The sequence below is a fragment of the Stegodyphus dumicola genome, chromosome 7 (genome assembly GCF_044657685.1).
Source record: "Stegodyphus dumicola isolate Sdum_Otavi_A_Nest chromosome 7, ASM4465768v1".
NCBI classification, from domain to species: domain Eukaryota; kingdom Metazoa; phylum Arthropoda; class Arachnida; order Araneae; family Eresidae; genus Stegodyphus; species Stegodyphus dumicola.
This window is the reverse complement of record NC_140774.1, coordinates 120868201-120892420: the sequence shown is the minus strand read 5'-3', so window position 1 is coordinate 120892420 and position 24220 is coordinate 120868201. Positions and strand designations below refer to the sequence as shown.

The window sequence follows — 24220 nt, the reverse complement described above, 5'->3', positions numbered from 1 at the left end:
TTCTCCAAATTTTTTTACAAAATTCGTTAACTGGAGAATTTCACCTTTGGTTTGCGATATTCAGAAACCTCTAAAATTCGCAGCTACCATCATAAAAATTCAGCTATCATTCACTATACAGTCAAAAGTCGTTAATATGGACACCCATAATCCGGAATGATCTATAAACCGGACCTCAAAGCTAAAAACTTTCTGCGCATGCGCCGTGTTGACACATGCGCATAGACATTTACGCATGCGCGTAAGACCTTTTACGACTGCGCTATGCGTGTGCGCAAGTGCAGAAAACCTTTTCGCGTGCACATTTTTTGTATAACGGACGGTATAAGCTAAAATTATCTAATTATCTATTTCAGTTAATGTTGATGATTGCGTTGTTCCTTAATCTTCGAATTGGATCCGGCTTATTATTTTTTGCAGACTGTGAGAGCAATTTTATAAAAGTAAACTTGAACTTTTGATTATGTCAAATAGAATTTCCGATTCTGGAGCTCCCAAAGGATCGTACAAAACGAAAGTATGTTTCGATGTCCATCAAACAAAAAGTGGAGTTGCTGCAAAAAATGGATAAAGACATGAAAAATGTAACAGAGAGGTTAGTGAAAACGAAAAAATTTCGATTGACAAGTTAGTCAGTATTCTCGGCACAGCAATTAACGGGACTTGAACAGTGGAACTTTGTAACTGAACAAGAAATCATGTCTGTTTATAGAATTAAAGAGATCATATAAAACGAAGCAACTTAAACAACTTACATTAAAAGAAATGTTTAATAAAGTAAACAAATAAATATTAAGCTTTTTTTTGTAAATTTTGATTATAATTGTTCTTTATTTCATAAATTACAGTTTCATATTTTTAATTTTAGAATATCTGCATGCCATCTTACGAGATTTAAACTGATGATCTATAATCCGGAAAAATCGATAATCCGGAATCGCTGAAGTCCCGACGAGTCTGAATTAACGACTTTTGCTGTACATATTTGGCTATGTATCATGAGGTTGGCAACTAAAGACAAGTTGTTTCGCTAAATTTCTGTGCACCGAGACAAATATGCCTGAATTGTGTTAGTTTAGCTATTTATTATACTTATGTCTATTTCTTACTTCTGTCTAGCTTAAGGCTTATCTGAGTTCTGAATAAATAAATTCCCACATATACGTACGGTTTATGAAGGGCCGACGCGAGATATCTTACTGCCTGATGTAGTCTCTGCGGGTCCTAAATTCTGCTACCAAACTTCTTCCTTTGTCTTCCCTAAATTCTGCCGCCCGTTGTGGCCATACGAGCCCTGGTGCTGATTTCTAGGTTTATGTGAATAAAAAATCAGTTATTCTTAATTGAAAGAGCACTAAATGTAATCTTTTGGTCTATGAGTATCATTAACAAAATCTATTTTTAGCATATGGAAATAAATTTCTCCCTGTCAACATTTCGTAGCACATTTAACTTAAATTTGTAATCATTGCCAAGCATAATGTCAACATAAAAGGTTACCATACTCTTCATTATTCAATTAATAACATAAAAAATTGTTTAGGCATCGCTATATGAGTCATTATTCAAGTTGCCATGTGTTGATAAACATGCGGTGATGAAAGCAAAATATAATAAATAATAATTTGCCACGTTGGGATCAGGGATATAAAATATTAGTAGTTGTAAATTCAATGATAATTTGATGTAAAATGTTTCGGTTTCAGGTGTAAGCCAAGCAGCAATTTGGTAGTTACAGAGCCAAATTATTGATGATACAAATTTATGCTAAAATGATTGTTTCTTCAATAACGAGGTATTTTATTTAGTGAAGTAAAATTAAGATTCGGGGGGGGGATAAAGTGCACATCCACAAAAAATAAAGCATATAAAAAAAAGTCGTTCAGGGCTTTGAGGTCCAGATTTTAGATCATTCCAGGTATTGGGCATCTGGATCTCGCACTTTGTACTGCACTAGTTTTAGTGTAACTGATACCCAAAACAATGGTTATTAAGCATGTTCTGCAACAGATTCTAGTTTTGTTGGATTAAGGAGTATTGTGATGCTGTCATAGTCATGAAACTCTGATGTCTATTGTCATTTACATATTAGAGCCAGTGTGATTCCTCATTATAGGTATTTTATCTTTCCTCTACTAAACATATATTTCTTCGTTATTTCCCTCACATGTTATTTTTCCCAAATTTTTAGCATTAGGTTCTGAAAATTTTAAAAATATTCATACAGTTGTTTTTATGATATCTAGTTTCCCACTCTGATGACTAGTTTATTGGTAAAAATGGATGCAAAAAAATGGATAAAGGCATGAAGAAAGTGACAGAGGTTAGTGGAAAAGAAAAAATTTCGATTGACAAATTAGTCCAAGTTAGTCAGTATTCTCGGCACAGCAATTACAGGACGTGAACAGCGGAACTTTGTAACTGAACAAGAAATTATGTCTGTTTATAGAATTAAAGAGAAAGTATTAGCACATAAAATGAAGCAATTTAAACAACTTACATTGAAAGAAATGTTTAATAAAGTTAACAAATAAATATTAAGCTTTTTTTTTTGTAAATTTTGATACCCTTTAGATCATAATTGCTCTTTATTTCATAAATTACGGTTTCATATTTTTAATTTAATAATTTCTGCATGCCATCTTACGAGATTAAATTCATAATCTATAATCCGGAAAAACCCCAATCCGGAATCGCTGAAGTCCCGACGAGTCTGGATTAAAGACTTTACATCAGTTGGTAAAAATCAAGGTGAATACAATGAACTGAAATTATCATTTTTTATTTTCACTAATTGAGCATCTGCGTAATATTTATTCAAGCATTAATTTTTTTTTTTTTTTTTAAACATTAAGAAAAAACCGGGGAAAAAAAAGTTATGGTGCAGTTACAGGAATGGAAAGATTTTTATGTTAAATTATATAACTCTGTGTAATCACTAAGAATAGCAGATTATACCTTTTTATTTTTTCAAAAGAGCTAATTGTTGCTCCAAATAAAATATATAAAAACTATGAACTATTTTTAAATCTCTGCCACCTCATGGTTACATTTACTTATTTTTGTAATTCGGTTGCTGCTCGAGCTGAACTATAATTTATATTTTACAAAAGTTTCAGGTTTTGCAATAGCATAGGTATAAATAGATTTAGTAGTTTTGTTTTCTTTATTACTGACTTCATGCTTGCAAAGTTTTTAAAGTTACTCAAGTAAAAAATCTTGAGAAATCCAAATACTTTTTTTTTGATTGAAAAGAAAATTGCAAAGCTTAAAATCTAATTACTATACTGCATCCTAAAAACCATTTAACAACTGATGGAAAATCGTTGGTGTGTGACATTTCACTCTTTTGCAGTATCTTCAGTACTTTTCAGTTAACATAGTGCGAGTGGCCAAATGAGTGCTAAAGCACCAAATTGATAGCCTGTTTATATCATGTCATGAATAAGTGTGCAGTGTGTAATGTGTGCAAATCTGGCATCTTGCACAAACTAAGGATATTAAACATTATATATACATTGTTGGATTCAAAAGTTCCTGGACTGAGTCTATAACATAAAAATTTTTGCAGTAGTGCGACTACGAGAACGTTTTTGTTACTGCGTTCTCCCCCTTTTCTAAAAGTGGTTTGTCCCAAATCATGTGGTCGAAAGCTCGTGGCGACAGCTTTTTTGTAGGCAGGTGCATTTAGTAACTGCCAATAGAAAGAAATGGCATCAGTTGAGCAGAGAATCAATATAAATTTTTTTTTTCACTTGGGAAAGATTTTAAGTGGCGTCGTTTCAGAGAAGGCAAGGAAAGTGCCGAAGTCGACGAACTCTGTGGCAACCCTCTGATTTCACACACCGATGAAAACATCAAAAAAGTGTCTGCAGCAGTACGTGTGAATTAGGCAGCAAACAATTTGCCGAATAGTAGAATCATTTGATATATCAGAGGCTACCTGTCCGCAGATACTGACTAAGGATCTTAACATGCATAGGGTGTGTTAACACATCATTCCCCACATGTTAAACGTAGACCAAAAGGGAATTTTAATGGAAATGGTGGGAAACTTCATCTCGGATGTTGACAAAGATTTTTCCCTACTTGGCAGAATTGTTGCTGGAGACAAGAAATGGTGTTTTTTGTACGACCCGCAAACCAAGAGAGCATCGGCAGTGTGGAAATCGCCACAATCTCCACGGAAGCAGAAATTCTGCCAAATGATACATAGCTATTATTACAATATAATTTTGTTCATGAAGCTTTGCATTAGTTTTGCTCCCATTTGGTTATATTTCCTGCAAAAGTTTTATGTTTAGTACTAAGTTATGCTCTTAACAAAGAAGTATTCATTTTCTTTAAACATCTCAATAGAAATGGAAAGACCATATTTGATTGGATACATCTTTTTCTGTCCACAGGGAATGTTTGTATTTGTAGACTGGCTACATTACAATGACTTTAAGTGTGTGATTTTCCTCTTATATTTTACGAGTAGTACTGCATCAGCTCTTGTTCAATTAAAATGTGTTTTAGGTTTTCGGTGATCTAGAATTCTCATATTGGGAAGTAGAAGTTGTCATATGATATGCTGATGCAATGTGTAAGAATTTAACAGAGGTTCATTACATTGTACATAATTGTCATTTATCAGAAATTCATTACATCTTACAGTAATATTAAAAATTAGCATAAAATGTCAAAATGTTGTCCTGAATACTTAAAAGGCAGGACTGATATTTATTATCAATAAAGGAGCCGTAGGATATTTTTAATCTCTGACAGCATACTTCTGAAAACTGAAAAGTATGCTAAATGATGTATAGCAATAAGGGATTTTGATCCTGATCCATAAGTTGTTAAACACAAAATTCTTATTTAGCTGGTAGTGTCTAGTATCCAATTGAGTATAAAATGATATTTTTCTAGTCAACATTTCAGAGTTATTGTGTATATAAAAAAATGAAACTTTTAATATCGAAATTATTATATTTATACTTAATATCGAATATTATATTTATAGTTAATAGCGAAACAAAATTTTTCAGATTTGCTATAGCAGATACTGCATTTCGTTCAATGAGAGAGGAACGTAAGGATCAATGCATACTCATTTCAGGAGAGAGTGGTGCTGGAAAAACAGAGGCATCAAAAAAGCTATTGCAGTATTTAGCTGCTGCAAGCCACCATGCTCCTTCTGTTGAGAATGTAAAAGATAAACTGCTGTTGTCAAATCCAATTCTTGAGGTTGTGCTTAAATCCATATTTTTTAATTTTCTTAAAATATTATAATTAATTATATATGAATATTTGATATTGTAAGGTATAAAATTATGAAACTAATATATATCTTAAGACACAATAACACGCCGAATAAATACTAATTCAGAAGTCAAACAACAAAAATCAGCGTTAATTTACAAAATTTTCACAGGACTAGTTTCGATGGTTTTACCGAACCATCATCTTCAGCTGCAAAACCGCAAATGAACAAGATAGGAAATAATGTTTCGATAAGATAAGAAAGCCTGGACAAGAATAAGCAAGTGGCGCCATCTGTTGGCGAAACCAGAACTAAAACATAATTTCTCTAAAAGCCGAAGGCAAATTTGGATTGGAATTAGGATCGTTAACTAGAACAGAAAGATTTTTATGAATGTGAAATGCCTCTAGAAAATCCAGTTCTCCAATGGAAGATGTTTTTTGAATAATTTTGGCAGCAGAAAAATTGAAAGTGTGATTTTCGGACCAACAATGTTGAGCAACAGAAGAATTCTGTGTTTCCTTTTTTCTAACATATGCCTCATGTTCTTTGATTTTCTGCATTGTTTATCATGCCTTCATTCGTTAATCGTTTCACTAAATTACGCCTGAAACGGCAAAAATTCCTGAATCATCTTGACTTTTTACTTAAATGTAAATGTAAAAAATTGATCCCCAATTTTATTCAAATCAAATGTAATCAAAAACCTTCGAGTTGCGTTTCAAGAATTCTGTTAAATTGCAAACTTGCCTTACTTCGGTCCGTGATAAGGGATACATGTCAACAATTGTCCAAAATTGAACATGAACTCTATAAGCTTCATCTGGAACTCGCTAAAACATATCCAAAATTCACTGCTCTTGAACAAAAGTCTTGGTCTAGAACGGAGAATGCAGTTAACCGTCATAAAAACACCCTTGCAGTTAAATTCGAAAAATTTCTTTTACAGTCTTCCAGTTCAAGTAGTTCAAAAAATCTTCCCATTGTAAACATCAAGCCAATAGTTAATATTTCTAATGTTAGTCTTTCAGAAGAACAAGAGAGAATTCTAAAATATAATTTTAACTTCTCACAAACCTGTAAACCCTCGATTCCAAAGATTTTGGCTCCTATCGAAAAAGCTTTCAATTTCAGTAAAGTTTCAGATTCACAGAAAGAAATGATTAGGCATCTTATCGCTCATAATGTGAAATTCAATAATAAACCTTTGAAACCAAATCTAACTGCGAGAGAAAGAGCTACAATGCGCGAGATTCATTCTAACCCGGATATTGTCATTTCAAAGGCCGACAAAGGTGGCCAGATAGTCGTCATGGATAAGAACACTTACATCGATGGTGTCACTAAACTCTTAAACGAAGGAACATATAATCCGATCCCTAAAGATCCTTCACCTTCGGACTTATCCAAAATAAAAACTGCGATCAAATCTTCGCAAATCATTTCAAGCAACTTAAAACATTCGCTTATCCCATCTGTTGCGAATTGTGCCAGATTATATGCTCTTCCCAAAATTCATAAAAGTGATATTCCTTTCCGCCCTATTGTATCAAATTTAGGTACTGCCTCGTATCCATTAGCTAAATATTTAGTTTCTAGATTTTCCACTCTATTAGACAATAACATTTACACCATAAAAAATTCAATAGAGTTTGTAAAAAAGGTTAAAAACATTTCTCCTCGTAATTTACTCATGGTTTCTTTTGATGTAAAATCATTATTCACCAATGTCCCAGTGGAGGGTGCATTAAGATGTCTAGAAACCAGACTTCGCGAATTTCATTTCTCTTGCATCGAAATTGATGAGCTAATTTCTCTCACTCAACTCTGTTTAAAACAAACACATTTTGTTTTCCAAAATAAATATTACAAGCAAACTGAGGGATTAGCCATGGGAAGCCCCCTCAGTCCCATCCTGGCTGATATCTACATGCATTATAAATCAAAATTGTTTGAAACTTTAAACTTCCCGGCATGGTTCCGCTACGTAGACGATACTTTTATCCTGTTTGAAGGTAATAAACATGATTTAAATAGAGTTCTTTCAACAATGAATTCTATTGATCCTGCTATTCAGTTCACTTTTGAACTTGAGACTTGCAATTCTCTTCCGTTTCTCGACATTCTGGTCACACGTAACACATCCAACTTCAGTACTACAGTTTACCGTAAACCTTCATCGGTTTGCCTTCCACCACACTTTAAATCATGTCATCCGACTAAACAAAAGTTAGCTTCATTTTATTCCTATGTTTTCCGTGCTCTTCAAGTTTGCTCCTCCAAACTAGCCCTTGATGAAGAGCTAAATTATTTAAAAGCAATAGCTATTGACAGGGGCTTTTCACCCAACATTATTAATCAAGCAGTTAAAAAATTATCATCTCAACACACTAAAAGCCACACTCTTATTTTAGGAGATTATAAAAATTCTGTTGTCATTCCATTCTTTCCATCAATTAGCTATAAAGTTGCACATATTTTGCAGAAATTTAACTTTCGGGTTGTTTACTCTCCCATCAATAAAATTCCAACTTCTGTACTCAAGGACCCCATTCCGGATATGAATTCCTGGGGTATTTATAGGATTCCTTGCCAGTGCGGTTTAATTTACATTGGCCAAACTAAGAGAGCCTTAAAATTTCGCGTCAAAGAACATGAGGCATATGTTAGAAAAAAGGAAACACAGAAGTCTTCTGTTGCTCAACATTGTTGGTCCGAAAATCACACTTTCAATTTTTCTGCTGCCAAAATTATTCAAAAAACATCTTCCATTGGAGAACTGGATTTTCTAGAGGCATTTCACATTCATAAAAATCTTTCTGTTCTAGTTAACGATCCTAATTCCAATCCAAATTTGCCTTCGGCTTTTAGAGAAATTATGTTTTAGTTCTGGTTTCGCCAACAGATGGCGCCCCTTGCTTATTCTTGTCCAGGCTTTCTTATCTTATCCAAACATTATTTCCTATCTTGTTCATTTGCGGTTTTGCAGCTGAAGATGATGGTTCGGTAAAACCATCGAAACTAGTCCTGTGAAAATTTTGTAAATTAACACTGATTTTTGTTGTTTGACTTCTGAATTAGTAATATATATCTGTATGGATTTTCATGAAAATTGTCCTCTCATTATTATCATAAATATTTTGAGTAATTCTCATTTTTAATTCAGTAGAACCCTTCAAAATCAACTTTGAATAACTTGACATCCACAAAATTCATTATTCCTCTCCATTAGAAAATATCAGAAATCTTAATGAAAATTTTCACATGTTCTTATTTTCCTTCTCTAGGTTGTTTGGTTTAACAGTAATTTTATTCTTTGAAAAGATGGGCATTGCTTATAACTTGTTTCTTTGGTCTTGAGGAATTGATTTTTCTACTATAACCATCCCTGGTTGGATTCTTGAAAGTCAGAAAGCTTGTGTCCGTAGACGATCACATGCTTATCATTTTGGGATAAATATAAAATCTTCCTGTCGCTCATTGTTAGTGAATCCAATTATCTGAAGTCAGGGAAGTACATTTATGCTGCAGCACAGAATGGAAAAGAAACAAGATAAGTCAATAGGACATCAAACTAAATTCATTAAAATAATTGAATAAAGGAGAAAGTATAATTAAAATAATGATGGATTTAGGCATTTGATGGATAATATTTAAAAGTATGAAAACAAAGAAATCTGAATATATGTCGCAATGTATGAAAAGATATTGTAATAAAACTTTGAAAAAAGTTAAAAAGTTATTGAATATGAAGAAAATGTGCAAAGATTTATTTTATGATTAAAGCAAATAAGAACGTAAGAAATGTCAATAATAGGTTATATTCACACCCAACTGCTCCTAAAAAACACTTCAAATTATGTCAGAAATTTCAAGAAGGACGAGAAGTAGAATTTACTGTAAATGTTGGCTTGTTTGACAAGTGGAGAAAGAGGTATAGGGTATGATAGATAAACATCTGTCATGGAAGATATTTATAAATTTAAGAACAGTTTTCATGAATTTATTGATAATGAGGATCCCCGTTTCTTTCATGACTAAGCTTATAGATGAAGGTATGAAGAAAAAAGTTTATAAGAATTTTGGATGTAGTAAGATGAATCTTTAAATATTAGGCTGGGATTAAACTTTAGCTTCAAATATTCTTGAAGAAAATTGATTTTAATTTAGGAAATAGGTTTCGAAAGAAAAAATTTTAGGCTTACTAAAGATTTAACAAAGGTGATTTCATGCTATGAGAAAAAGTCTCCTAGTGATGATATGTGAATGGATGAAGTAAGATGAAAATGATCATCTAGGAAATAGTAAAACTGTTATTCTGGTTGAAAAAAATATTAAAAAAAGAAAGAATGAAAAAGTAGAAGATGAACGAAAGTTAAGGGAGATACTTTCTGAAAGACTGAAGGTTATTAAAGAAGTCTGCATTATTTCAAAGAAAAATTGCAAACTGCAAAAATTGCAATTTTGCAGTTTTCCTCTATTAATTGACAAAATGATGCAAGAAAGAAATGAAAATGTGAATTTAAAAAATATTTTTAGACGCTTCTTCAAAATTAACTAGTTGTGTTTACATATATGTAAATTGGTACTTGCGTATTATCCCGCCAATCATGAAAATTGGCTCCATCAAACCATGGGATTTACCAGAGATCTCATCAAAGTTGCACCAGTCGTTCCCGTGGAATTCTGAAGGACACCTCTTTATTAATAAATAGTCGGTATTCAACTCGCTTCATTTTTAAGTAGTTCGTAAAAAAGCTTTTGCGAATTTCGACTATTTTGTTAGGATCTACAATGTTACCTGAAGCTTGTATATAATGCTGAGTGCAAGCTTTTCACAAATAACTGTTCCAGTCACTGTTTTGCTGGCTATATTCAACTGACCATATGTTGTCCATTAATACACACTTTTTTGGTGGCATGATCTCAAAATTGGAAATAATCCATCGCTTGCTGTTTTGTAGAAAGCAGGTCCCAAATTTTTATCATCTTTGTTTTCAAAATGTAGGGAAAAAGTACAGCAGTAGCAGTGAAATTTTATGCTTGTTCTTGAAAACAAAAGGTGGCTTATTAAGAATCAATCAGTGTTGCATCAAACAAAAGTGCAGATGTTATGAGTGTGCTGTTATATCATGCTTATCAATAATTGCCATTAAATTGTGTTACCTGGTGACAGTTTCATGGTTGACGGGATAATGCGCGAGCGCAGAAATTTTTAGAATTTTCCCTGGTAGGACAGTAATTACTATTTTTAGCTTATATATTTTCTTGATATTAATAATAGTTTTTTTAAGCAAATTATTAAATGATATTAATAATAGTTTTTTTAAGCAGTATGTGATAGTAATTTAATTTGAAGTAAGATATTCACTTTGGAATAATTTTTTATGCTTTACTGCAGAGCTGTTGAACTGGCAGCCCGCCAAATTATTTTTACGGCCTGCGAGTACATTTTACTATGAATAAATTTATGTTACTTAATTATTATTATTAATTTAAAATTATTTTACTATGTGAAAATTTAAATCTAATTTGAATTTAAAGTAGGTACTATTTAGTTTACGTAACTTCACTTAACCTGGCTGAATACAGCAGCAATCCGTTTAATGTTTGATGATGGTTGGTTCAACGTTGGCACCGCATATTATATTTGTGGTTGTTTGTTTTTTATCTATGGTTGGCGCACGTGATGCGCACACTACCCTGCGCTATTTGGTTGATTCATGCAATCATGCGGAAATTTTGGCCGGGAACTAATTCTGCTAATCAATTCTTTTATCATTAACAGAAGATTTTATGTCTCAGTAGGTCAGGACACCTCTAGCGTCAGAAGAATGTGCGCCGGTGCAGCCCAGGGATCCATTTTAGGACCTATTTTGTATCTTTACTATATGATGGACTTCCCTAAATTACAGAATGACCACAACAGCTTTCTTGGATGCTATGCAGATGACAATACATTAGCGATTAAATCTATCCATCCAACGCACGCTATTCAAAACCTGCAGATCTTCATGCCTAACATTGAAGACTGGTGCATCAAATGGCGTGTCGCAATAAATGCTCAAAAGTCACAAATAATGATTATCAGGAGAAGGCAAAGGAAAGCTATTAATGCTATTCTCAGTCTTTTAAATGAGACGATTCCACTTGTAAAGAAGGCAATTTATTTAGGGGTTGTCATCAATCATAAGATCACCTGGTCAGATCATATTGACAAGGTCAGACGAAAGGCTTTGTATATTATTCACCAATTAAATCCACTGCTAAGTTTAAGCTTGAAACGCAATCTGGTCAAAAAGAGGCACATCTACACTGCTGTTATCAGACCGGTGCTTTGTTATGCCTCACCGGCATGGGCCACACCCTCCAACTCAGAGATTGCAAAATTACAGGTCACCCAAAATAAGTATCTACTCCGGATTACGAACACCCACTACTTAATTAGCAACGATACATTGCATAAAGATTTAAAAATTGAGTATATGGATGACTACTGCAGCTTACAAATGAAAAATTTTTTGCTAAAGCACGTTAATGCCTACATCTAAGCTCTTTAAATGTTTTTAATTATGAAATTCTCCAAGAAGACCACGATATTTACCCCCTCGCAGCCCACCTCACCCGCAATTCTAATTTCTCCACCTAAATACTGCACCGTATATAGTATAGATATAGTATATAGCTTCAATTTCATTACTAGCATTTTATTTTATTTCATTTACTTGGCATTATATTTTGTGTATTCTCTCTACTTTCACATGTTATTCTTCATGCAGTATTAGGTTCACACCTCGCAGTATTTTGCTTCTCCATTTTACAACTCCATTTGCTTCACTGGCCTTATTACTGTTGGCCGCACACCTTTCCACTCCCTTAGTCTTCCCTTGGGATACCACGGTCATGTAGCATTCACATTATGTGCCATATAGACAAAATTCCTGTTATTGAGCCTGACACGTTGCACTGCCGCGCAATATCTTTTCATAAAATGCTCGGATCGGATCGCAATCGTGCAAGTGTAGTCTTGTTTAGAATTTGTTGAGGGGTGACTGTGTTATAATATTATTAACTTAATTTCATATTTATTTATTAAAATAATTATTGAATATGATTGCTACTAATAAAAGAAAAATAGACCTTGAAAATCGAGAATTTCAAAATCGTTTGGAGATACATTATTTATTTATTCTGAACAAGAATGGCAAACCACAGTGTTTGGAATGTTTACAAATCATAGCTGTGTGTAAAGAATATAACTTGAAGCGCCATTATCTTTCATTGCATGAAAAAGTACCATTCGTACACGCGAGACATGAAAATAGAAAAAAATGAAAAAGCAGCTGGATCATCAAACGATTTATTTTAATCAAGAACCAAAATTTCAAGAAACATCTGTAACTGCATCATTTGAAGTTTGTTTAGAAATAGTAAAGGCAAAGAAGCCATTTTTGAATGGAGAATTCATTAAAGAATGTGCCATAAAAATGGCTCAAGTATTTAATAATAACGAATGGTAAGAAAATTTCAAACGGTATAACTTTCTTATCAGACTGTAAACTGACGTGTAAACTTGATTAGCATGCATGTCACTAATAACTTAGAAAACCTAATCAATAGTTGCTGCTATTTTTCGGTAGCATTTGATGAAAGCACAGACATTTCTGATACAAGTCGGATGCTTATCTTTATAAGAACTGTAAATGAAAACTATAATTATCCAGAAGAACTTTTAAAATTACAATCATTACACAGAACAACAAAAGGTGAAGATATTCACAAACAATTAAAATGTTCAGTATAGCAGTATGGCGGATTTGACAAGTGTACTGCTATTGTAACCGATGGTGCTAGAGCTATGATGGGCAAAAATATAGGGTTTGCGGGACTCTTGCAAAAAGAAGGAATAACATGTCATATGTTACACTGTATTATCCATCACGAGGCATTATGTGCTTTATCCCTGCAACTAAAAGACGTAATGGACAAGGTTTGCAAAATTACTAATTTAATTCTCGCTGGAAATCGTTTTCTTAAACACCGAAAATTTAAAACATTTTTGAATGAATTGGAAACTGAGTAATGGAGATCTGCTTTTACATAGTAACGTTCGTTGGTTAAGTGCTGGAAAGTACTTGAGGAGATTCTTTACACTTTGAAAAGAAGTTCATCTTTTTCTCACGGAAATTGCCGTCAATGAAAATTTGACAGCAAATTTAGTTGATAAAAATGTTATTTATTCACTTGCTTTTCTAACGGACATTACAATTATTTAAATATTTTGAATAAATCCTTACAATGACAAGATCAAGATGTATGTTGCCTTTATAAATATGTTACTGGATTAAGAAACAAATTAAAATTGTTAAGGTTTAATTTGGAGGAAAATAATTTATTTCATTTTGAATCTTGCAAAGAGATTCACGAAGAAATGAAGGAATGTAATATAGAAGCGAATTTAAAAATATTTCTACCAAAATTTGATACACTAATTACAGATTTCAATGAAAGATTTTCTCAATTTGATGATCTTAAACCATCTATTGATTTATTTTGTGATCCAATTAATATTGATATCAACTTTGTTGATCTTAAATATCAAATAGAATTATGCGACCTGCAGGCTGACCCATTTTTTACATCTCGTGGAGTAACTGGAGTAAAAATATTCAAATTTTTAGATAATTTGGACTTCAAATTGTATCAATGTTTGGAAGTACCTATATCTGCGAGCGTGCATATATAAAGCATGAAATATATAAAGTCAAAATATAGAAACAGTTTTAAAGATTCCACTCTTGAAGATATAATTAGACTTGCCACAACAAATATTGATGTGGACATAAAAGATATTGCTGCTAAACAATTATGGCCACAATGTTCTCATTTTCTTTTTAGTATAAATAAAAAAAAATTTTTATTAACATAAATTGACTTTTCATTTATCAACCTTTTTAGCCCCCAAAATGTTTGGTGAAGAAAATATGGCTTGTGGGTTATGATATAAGTTGCACAGCGCTGCTTTACTGAACATAAATACATTTTTGAAGGGTTTTTACTATATATGAAAGCTGGCAATCAGTATTGTAACTGAAAAGTGGCAATTTTTATAAAACATTAGTTAATATTTTTCAACTGATAGAAAAATGAGTGTGTGATGTTTTATTTTTTGAAATGCACTTTTGGAAACAAGATTTAAAATTTTAATATTTGTATTGGTTTTATTAATATTGCACAGTATATTTTCTATGATATATATATTTCTGTGTATTATATGTATATATACATACACATGTATACATGATACATTTCTATGGTATGTATACATGCATGGAAAAAATATTTAACTTATATCGAATTTTATTTTATATTTATATACATTCTTTTATTTATCAATGATCTTGCTTATGTAGGCTTTTGGGAATGCTAAAACTAATAGGAATGATAATTCAAGTCGTTTTGGAAAATATATGGATGTAGAATTTGATTTTTTGGTGAGTTTTAAAATTTATTTGGTTTGAATTCACTATAATTAAACACTTTTTTGGTTTGAATTCACTATAAGTAAACTTAACTTATACTGCTCTTTTAGGGTACTCCTTTAGGTGGTCATATTTTGAACTATTTGTTGGAGAAATCTCGAGTAGTACACCAGAATCAAGGGGAAAGAAATTTTCATATCTTTTATCAGCTTCTGGCTGGAGCTGATGAAAATTTTCTGGAGGATTTACAGTTAAGAAGAGATCCTTCTGCTTATTTTTATCTCAGTCAGGTAAGACATCCAAAAAAGCAGTAATATTAAAATTAGTTTTCCTTTAGAGTCTTCTTGTTGAAGTTAAATCTGTAATAATAACCAGTATAAATACTGAAATTCCATAAATGAATGGAATTTTCTCTTTACATCCTACAAAATTTGCCTAGGGAGTGTTGTTATTTTTTATGTGATTATTTTGCCATTTGCTAATTCTTAGTATAATTTGTAGCTACATGTGATACTGTTTGGCAATGCAAACATGTTTATCATATTCATTTGGTTGAGTTTCTCACAGGGCTCAAATACCACTGTCGGTTGCTTGGAGGGGATGACTTAATATTCAGGCAATACATACCAACAAAAATTCATAAGTATGGTATGAAACTATTCAAACTGTGCTTCCATGAGGGGTATATATGGTCTGTGAAAATATATTCTAGGCAAGATACCGGTGGAAGAAAGCAAGTTGCCAATATGCAGGTAAATTACTAAATGAAGAAAAAACTTAGTTTGTCAACAACTTTTGCATAAGCTATGAATTAGCAGTAAAAATTTCTTTAATTTTAAGATCCATGTTGTTGGAATTGTGTAGTAAAAAAAAAATTGTGCCAAGTTTTGTGATGTTGTAGCCATTGAAAAAAGGTTAAATGATAGCACAAGAAGATGGCAATGTTATTGTGCTGCTGAAATGGAGAGATGTTTGGAATGTTAGACTATTACCAGTAAAACATGCATCTGTTATGACTTAAAGCTTGGATTCTGCTCATAGCGGTTACCCTCCGGAAACAGGAACATTTGGTGATATTGGCATATAATAGTGGAAAAACTGCCTTCGAAAGGAGCAACTAGGTAATGTCGTATGCCAGAGCAACATGGGGGAAAAAAAAATATCTGAAATGTTTCAGATTTTAAATTACGTCCAAAGGGGCATTTTTTTAACATTTTGTGTGTTACCTTTCTTTATTAAATATCATGTTCCTCGCACTTAAACCATAAGATCCAGTGCAACAGCAATATCGCAAAATAGTTTTAAAACGAGCATATCTTTAGAATTTCCGATACAGAGACTCACGCGCTGGAGATAAAAATGTTTTTTCTGCACAACGTTGCCATTGCTCGCTTTGAAATCCTTGAGTTTGTTAATCAAAAATTCGTCAATGTTTTAAAAAATAGGAAATCGATCATAAAACAAATTTCAAATTTCAAATTTGGTTTTCCACATGCTCATATTCATTGGAGGATTACGTTATTCAAAATTCGATGACTCTATGTACCGTTATTTTATGACAATGTGAGAAATATACATACATTTACGCAGATTTTCATTATTTAATTTCTTCAAATGTAATGCAGGACTCTAACATTTTATGGCAACAGTTTGAAAAGTGAATCGACATTTATCCGTCCGACGCAAAATGCCAAAACGAAGCTAATAGTCCTTCGGGATTCAAATCCCTTTGGACTAAAAAAAAAAAATCAAGTGGTATCGAAAATTACATTTACTCTTAAGAACATTTTCAATTATTACTGATTATGTGGTTAGATTGCACTGCCTTCTCCTTCGCTTTATGTTGCTTTTGGTATAAATACAGCTGCGGCTTCTCGCTTCGTTGCAGCATTTCGTTGTTCGTAATTAAGAGGACATGTACCTGTTTGTCCTCAAAACTCTTGGTATTTCTTAAAATCTATGCCGCACACAAGGTTATTGCTTTGCCTAGTTGTATATTTGGCATTGTTACTGAAATATAATTAGCATACATTCTGACAATCTGATGTGAAAAGCAGTGGACTATATGAAATTGCATTTTTTATTCTCAAGCCAAAAGAAAGTTTCAAGTAACAGCCAAAAAAATGCCTTTAGGTGGGTACTCTTTTAGGTTTTTTTTAGCATGAGCAGTTACTTGATAAACTAAAAATAAATTGTGTTCGTACTAGCAGCGGTCGCTGAACACTGGTAGTTCGGTCCGAGGTTCGAATCCTGCAAACGGGCTGGCTGCATGGGCGTTTTCGTGGTTTTCCCCATGTGTAACGTGTATACGAGCCAGTTTCCCTTAGAAAGTCCTCCACGAAGGCATCCCTCCCTTAAGGCAGATAGCCCTCGAGTGCTTTGCCGTAATCTAATAAAACCAAAACCAAAAAAAAAAAAAAAAAAAAAGTACTAGCAGCGTCATCTGCAAATGTGGTGATATTTTGTGTTGGGTGTTTTAGTTGATATTTTGGCAATATTTTGTTTGTATGGCAATTCTTACATGGAAACTTGTGGGGAATGTGCTTTTATTCCATCGTGGTATTTCTTTGGTTACGTGTTGAATAATGGTGTATAGTTCCATGAAGGAAGTTGTGGAGAAATATCAACCATGTGTTTTAGAGTGTATTCAAGCTAGATGTTACCACTCTCCATACAAGCTGGATGTATGGAGCGATATCAACCATGTGTTTTAGAGTGTATTCAAGCTAGTTAGTGTTAGAGATGGTACGTTTGAATAATGGTGTATAGTTTCATGAAGGAAGTTGTGGAGAGATATCAACCATGTGTTTTAGAGTGTATTCAAGCTAGATGTTACCACCATGCTACCACTCTCCACACAAGCTAGATATATGGAGCGATATCAACCATGTGTTTTAGAGTGTATTCAAGCTAGTTAGTTTTAGAGATGGTACCTTGTTAGAATTATTAATGAAGCATTTGTTCACGGTTGTTTTCATATTGACAGAAGTGTATTTTTGCAGTTTTTATGGGATACAGGATTTTTGAAGCCAAACTTGACATGTTAGAACTGTGGATCTGATATGAAGATTTGGAAAAAAAATTGTTTCTGATGGATTTTTGTGGATTTGCCGAAAAATTGTTGAATTGAAAAATGTGGTTCTCGACGAAGTTTGAGGTTTAGATTCTTGTTTTCCTGCAGTAAGTTGACTTTAAAGGAAATTTTTATTGTAATGTTTTAAGTTTTGAATCGTAGAAAGATGTCTGACATATTGCATTTTGGGTCACATGCTTTGTGTGATTGGCATAGTTTTATTAATGAAAGTATATTGGATTATATATGTGATGTGTCTGTTCTTATGAGTTTTTGTTTGAAATTAATATTTTGGTTTTTTGGGAACTATTTTGAATAGTAAGTGAATTTACTTTTTTATTGTTTTAATTTTGTAGAGATTTATTTTAATTGTTGCATTGCTTTAATTTTGTGTTATTATTTAAAAAAATTTTTTGAATTTATTTGTGTTGAAATTGTTTGGTGAATTTTAAATGTTATTTTAGTTTAAATTTGTCATCAAACATTTTTGATGAGAAAATTCACACTTACCTAATTTTTTTGTTTTTGTTTTGGACTTTTAGCATAAGTGAAAATGCAAAAGACATTTTTTCAAACAGTTTTAGGCTTTAAGTATGTAAATAAAAAATTTAGATAAGTAAAATTGTGGTGTTTCTCGCCAAAAATTGTGCCAAAAATTGTTCGGCAAAAAATTTTTCACCAACCCAGTCCATATATGACAGCTGTTCCATTTTCTCATATGTTGGATTACTTCTGTTTTACAAATTTTTGGACTAGGTCCACTGAGATTTTAAATTTTTATTTTTTAAGCTGTACATATTTGTTTTCAAAATTTATATTTATTTATATTTTTTCAGATATTCGATTAAAAAATCTGCCTACGTTTTTGTTTTCAAGTATTGGATTATTATTTTTGATAATTTTTTTCTTGGACTCAATCTACTCAAAATAGTTGTATAAATTTGTCTTTTTTGTGCAATCGTTTTGAGTTTGTCTGTGTTTCTGCTGCTTAAGTTTTGCAATTTTGTTCAGTGTTTACTTCGGCTTGTAGGGCTTAGACTGATCAAGACATAACTTTTGTTATTTTTCTAAGACTATTTGCAAATTTTAGGCTTTAATTCATGTCTGTCATTTTAGAAACAGGCTGTTTTATTTATTTACTTTTTACATTGACCAACCTTTGATGGTGATGCAGCAAAAGATGCAAATTTCATTTTTCATTTTGGCATATTTTGCCACCCCCCTTTTCTTGCATTTTGCCACTATGCTTCTGGTTTTTGGTTTTTACATGTGATTTATTCCGAACTGAATATGTGAGGAATTTCAAATGTATGTTTTATTTTGCATTATTACCACCATTTGTTGCTGCTATCAGTGTGTAGTTGGATTAGATTTTGAACTGTTTTTTACTTTGTAATTATTCACTTTATATATATATATGTTTAAAATACTTTTTTTAAACAAGTTTTCTCTCTAAATAAGTAACATTAAGAGAATTAATGTAGAGCAGCGGTTCTATACCTTTTGACTAACACATACCACCTAAACTAAAATTGAAAAGCTTTACTACAACTGCTGTATTTTACAATGATTATTTTTCAATTTTCCATTTAATATATTTAAAAAAAATATATGTTTTGCCATTTGCACAACCTACTGACTATTTGTATTAAATATGCACACATAAAAAATATTAAAAATTGGTTACCATTTTATTTATCAAAATTTAAGTTATACTATAATTTTAAAATTTAAGTGCAAAATTAGGGCCTGTTTAAGAGAGATCAATTTCTTTATGTCTAGTCCTATTTCACTTAGTTTTAATTGTAAATTAGGATCACTTTTAATTTTGTTCTGTGTTTATTTTTCAAATGTAACATGGAATAGAATCTTTGTAGGATGTGCAAAAAGGCAATAAAATTTAATAGCTTTATTTTGAAATGCCTTTAAATTCTTCTTTTTTGGTCTAGCCAAAAGTTAACAAGTGTGTTATTTTTGAAATCTTCAGTTAGAGTTAAATTACAGAAAATTTCTATCAATTGTTCTTTTTCTTCACAAGATAAAATTTCAGGTATATTTTCAACAAAATAGACTTCTAATCCAATTTTCTTTTTCATGATACTCAGGAAAATACATATTGAAATTATTTACTAATGAAAACAATGATTTTTATTGTTGGATGCTGATTCTTCTTTTAATTTCTAACTATTTTCGGTTAGAAAACTTTTTAAAAGCGCTAAAAAGGTTAAAATATTATTATCTAATTCTTTGATTATCAGCTCAAGTTTTTTTTTTTTTAAATCATTGCATTTAATTTATCTCTGATGGTAAACAAATTAACACTTTGTTCTTGTAATCCTAAATTTAATTCATTTAACTTTACAGACAATATTAGCCAAAAGTGCTAAACATGCCAACCATAATTCACTAAATAACCATTTTTGCAATTCAAATTTTGAATCAACGAGGGGGGGGAAGTTCAAAAAGACAATTTGAAAACTTTGCCTATAGATAACCACCTTACTTTGGAATACAGCAAAAATGTTTCACGTTCACTGCACATCTCTTGGCACAAAATCATAAATATTCTTTAATTTAAATATCTACTTTTAATAAAATTAACAGTTTTTTCAAAGCTTGATTCAAAACGATTTTCAGGTTTTCGGGATTGTTTTAGCTACTAAAACTTTATGATGAATAGAGCAGTGAGTAAATATAGTTTCAGGTGCGACTTTCTTTGAGAAATAACGCCAGAATGTTTTCCTGTTAAAGCCCGAGCTCCATCACTCCATACGGCAATGCACTTGTTCCAAGGAATATCATTCTCGGACATAAAATTGTCAATTTTTTAAAAATTTCATTTGCAGTTGTTCTGTCATGAAGAGATTCACAAAATAAATACTCTTCGGCAAATCATTTATCTTCGAAACCTATGTTAACTAATAATTGAACAAAGTTCGTTATATCAGTACTTTCCTTTAACTGCAATGTGAAATACTCATTGTGTTTTATCTTTTGAATAAGTGTCTCTTTTATGGAACTTGCCATTTCATGAACTTGTCAACTTACTGTATCATTTGATAATGGAATATTATTAAGTTTGTTAGCCACTTTTTCGTTTAATACTGTTGAAATAATATCTTTAGCTGCTGGTAAAATAAGGTTTTCTTCAATAATGTGATGTGGCTCAGTCTTGACAATTCTTAGGCTTATTAGGTAGCTAGTTTCCAGAACGTTTTCACTTGAAGCAATAAAACTTTTCATTACTTATTTACTATTGTTGAACTCCAATAATTTTCTCTTAAAATATTCTTCAGATTTATCCTTTAAATTGGCATGCTTGGATTCAAGATGTCTTTTAAAAAATGATGCTTTCATACTTTGATTGGATATAGTTCATCACAAACAACACATTGAGGTCGAGGGTCCATTCTGATTGGATATAGTTCATCACAAACAATACATTGAGGTCGAGGGTCCATTCTGATTGGATATAGTTCATCACAAACAACACATTGAGGTCGAGGGTCCATTCTGATTGGATATAGTTCATCACAAACAACACATTGAGGTCGAGGGTCCATTCCATCTCCATTGCTAGTAAACCCTAATGATAAATAACGTTCATTATATTTTCTGTAAACAATTTTTCTTTTTGATATTCTTAGTGCTAGTAGATTGTCCTGGATCCATCACCTGTAAGTCATCATTTTTCTTTGTGGAACTTAGCCATTTTTCCACTTTGAAAATCTAGATTTGTTTTATTATTGTTTCACAAATATTTAAGTGCACAATATATTATGAGTTCTTAAAAAAAAAAAAAAAGACAACAATATTCTCAAGTAACGACAAAGCAACAAGAAGACAAAATACGTGCTGTTAAGATACAGCAAATCAACATAAAATAATGATTCTGATTAAGAAAATAAAGCAATATGAGTCCTGAAATGGTGGCGACATAAAGGGCAGACATACTAATAAATCGATCAACTCTAAAACAATCAATGAGATACTGGTATTTTATATAGGAACTTTTTTTATTTCCTATTAAATACAACATCCATTTCTATTACTCCTTTTAAAAATATCATTTATGACAAATTTTGTTATATCTATGGCAAAAAGAACGTTTGTGAAAATAAAAACGGATTATTTTGTTAAAGTCTCTGAATGGCTGTTGACCTTCAACAAAGCTCAGATCGCATAAATTTACAAGTGTTAGAGAAAAAACTTAAACAGGATGGTAGGGTATTTAATTTTTGAATTTAACAGTTAAAAATGCTTTTTTGTTTCTTTGTGTACCAACTATTTTTCTCTTGCATACCACCAGTGGTACACTTACCGTCGGTTGAGAATTGCTGATATAGAGTATTGAGAACAATTTGATTTTATCCCCCTTTTGGCTAATGTTGATTGACCTTATAACACTGTGGTGTCAAACTGCATGTGGGCCAAATGCCTGATGTGAAATCAGCTGATCGGCCAGAATGTTTTTTCCCCAACAAAATGAAAATTTTTTATTAACAAAATAAAAGTGATTAAGACACAATAACACGCCGAATAAATACTAATTCAGAAGTCAAACAACAAAAATCAGCGTTAATTTACAAAATTTTCACAGGACTAGTTTCGATGGTTTTACCGAACCATCATCTTCAGCTGCAAAACCGCAAATGAACAAGATAGGAAATAATATTTAGATAAGGTAAGAAAGCCTGGACAAGAATAAGCAAGTGGCGCCATCTGTTGGCGAAACCAGAACTAAAACATAATTTCTCTAAAAGCCGAAGGCAAATTTGGATTGGAATTAGGATCGTTAACTAGAACAGAAAGATTTTTATGAATGTGAAATGCCTCTAGAAAATCCAGTTCTCCAATGGAATATGTTTTATGAATAATTTTGGCAGCAGAAAAATTGAAAGTGTGATTTTCGGACCAACAATGTTGAGCAACAGAAGACTTCTGTGTTTCCTTTTTTCTAACATATGCCTCATGTTCTTTGACGCGAAATTTTAAGGCTCTCTTAGTTTGGCCAATGTAAATTAAACCGCACTGGCAAGGAATCCTATAAATACCCCAGGAATTCATATCCGGAATGGGGTCCTTGAGTATAGAAGTTGGAATTTTATTGATGGGAGAGTAAACAACCCGAAAGTTAAATTTCTGCAAAATATGTGCAACTTTATAGCTAATTGATGGAAAGAAGGGAATGACAACAGAATTTTTATAATCTCCTAAAATAAGAGTGTGGCTTTTAGTGTGTTGAGATGAGAATTTTTTAACTGCTTGATTAATAATGTTGGGTGAAAAGCCCCTGTCAATAGCTATTGCTTTTAAATAATTTAGTTCTTCATCAAGGGCTAGTTTGGAGGAGCAAACTTGAAGAGCACGGAAAACATAGGAATAAAATGAAGCTAACTTTTGTTTAGTCGGATGACATGATTTAAAGTGTGGTGGAAGGCAAACCGATGAAGGTTTACGGTAAACTGTAGTACTGAAGTTGGGTGTGTTACGTGTGACCAGAATGTCGAGAAACGGAAGAGAATTGCAAGTCTCAAGTTCAAAAGTGAACTGAATAGCAGGATCAATAGAATTCATTGTTGAAAGAACTCTATTTAAATCATCTTTATTACCTTCAAACAGGGTAAAAGTATCCTCTACGTAGCGGAACCATGCCGGGAAGTTTAAAGTTTCAAACAATTTTGATTCATAATAATGCATGTAGATATCAGCCAGGATGGGACTGAGGGGGCTTTCCATGGCTAATCCCTCAGTTTGCTTGTAATATTTATTTTGGAAAACAAAATGTGTTTGTTTCAAACACTCTGTTTCAACACTCTCACTCAACTCTGTTTGAAACAAACACATTTTGTTTTCCAAAATAAATATTACAAGCAAACTGAGGGATTAGCCATGGGAAGCCCCCTGAGTCCCATCCTGGCTGATATCTACATGCATTATTATGAATCAAAATTGTTTGAAACTTTAAACTTCCCGGCATGGTTCCGCTACGTAGACGATACTTTTACCCTGTTTGAAGGTAATAAAGATGATTTAAATAGAGTTCTTTCAACAATGAATTCTATTGATCCTGCTATTCAGTTCACTTTTGAACTTGAGACTTGCAATTCTCTTCCGTTTCTCGACATTCTGGTCACACGTAACACACCCAACTTCAGTACTACAGTTTACCGTAAACCTTCATCGGTTTGCCTTCCACCACACTTTAAATCATGTCATCCGACTAAACAAAAGTTAGCTTCATTTTATTCCTATGTTTTCCGTGCTCTTCAAGTTTGCTCCTCCAAACTAGCCCTTGATGAAGAACTAAATTATTTAAAAGCAATAGCTATTGACAGGGGCTTTTCACCCAACATTATTAATCAAGCAGTTAAAAAATTCTCATCTCAACACACTAAAAGCCACACTCTTATTTTA

At 32.3% G+C, this 24220-nt stretch overlaps 1 protein-coding gene across 5 annotated transcripts in view; it reads left to right on the top strand.

Moving 5' to 3' along the window:
- Nucleotides 1-24220, top strand: part of Myo61F (unconventional myosin 61F) — a 225143-nt gene that overhangs the window by 108709 nt on the left and 92214 nt on the right. For all 5 annotated transcript variants that reach the window (XR_015042187.1, XM_035351277.2, XM_035351276.2 and 2 more), the window contains exons 4-6: nt 5034-5232; nt 14662-14742; nt 14841-15020. Coding sequence is in view for 4 of the 5 variants with exons in the window: in XM_035351277.2 (XP_035207168.2) it covers nt 5034-5232; nt 14662-14742; nt 14841-15020 (460 nt within the window). In the remaining variant the exon portion in view is untranslated. The remainder of the gene's footprint in view (nt 1-5033; nt 5233-14661; nt 14743-14840; nt 15021-24220) is intronic.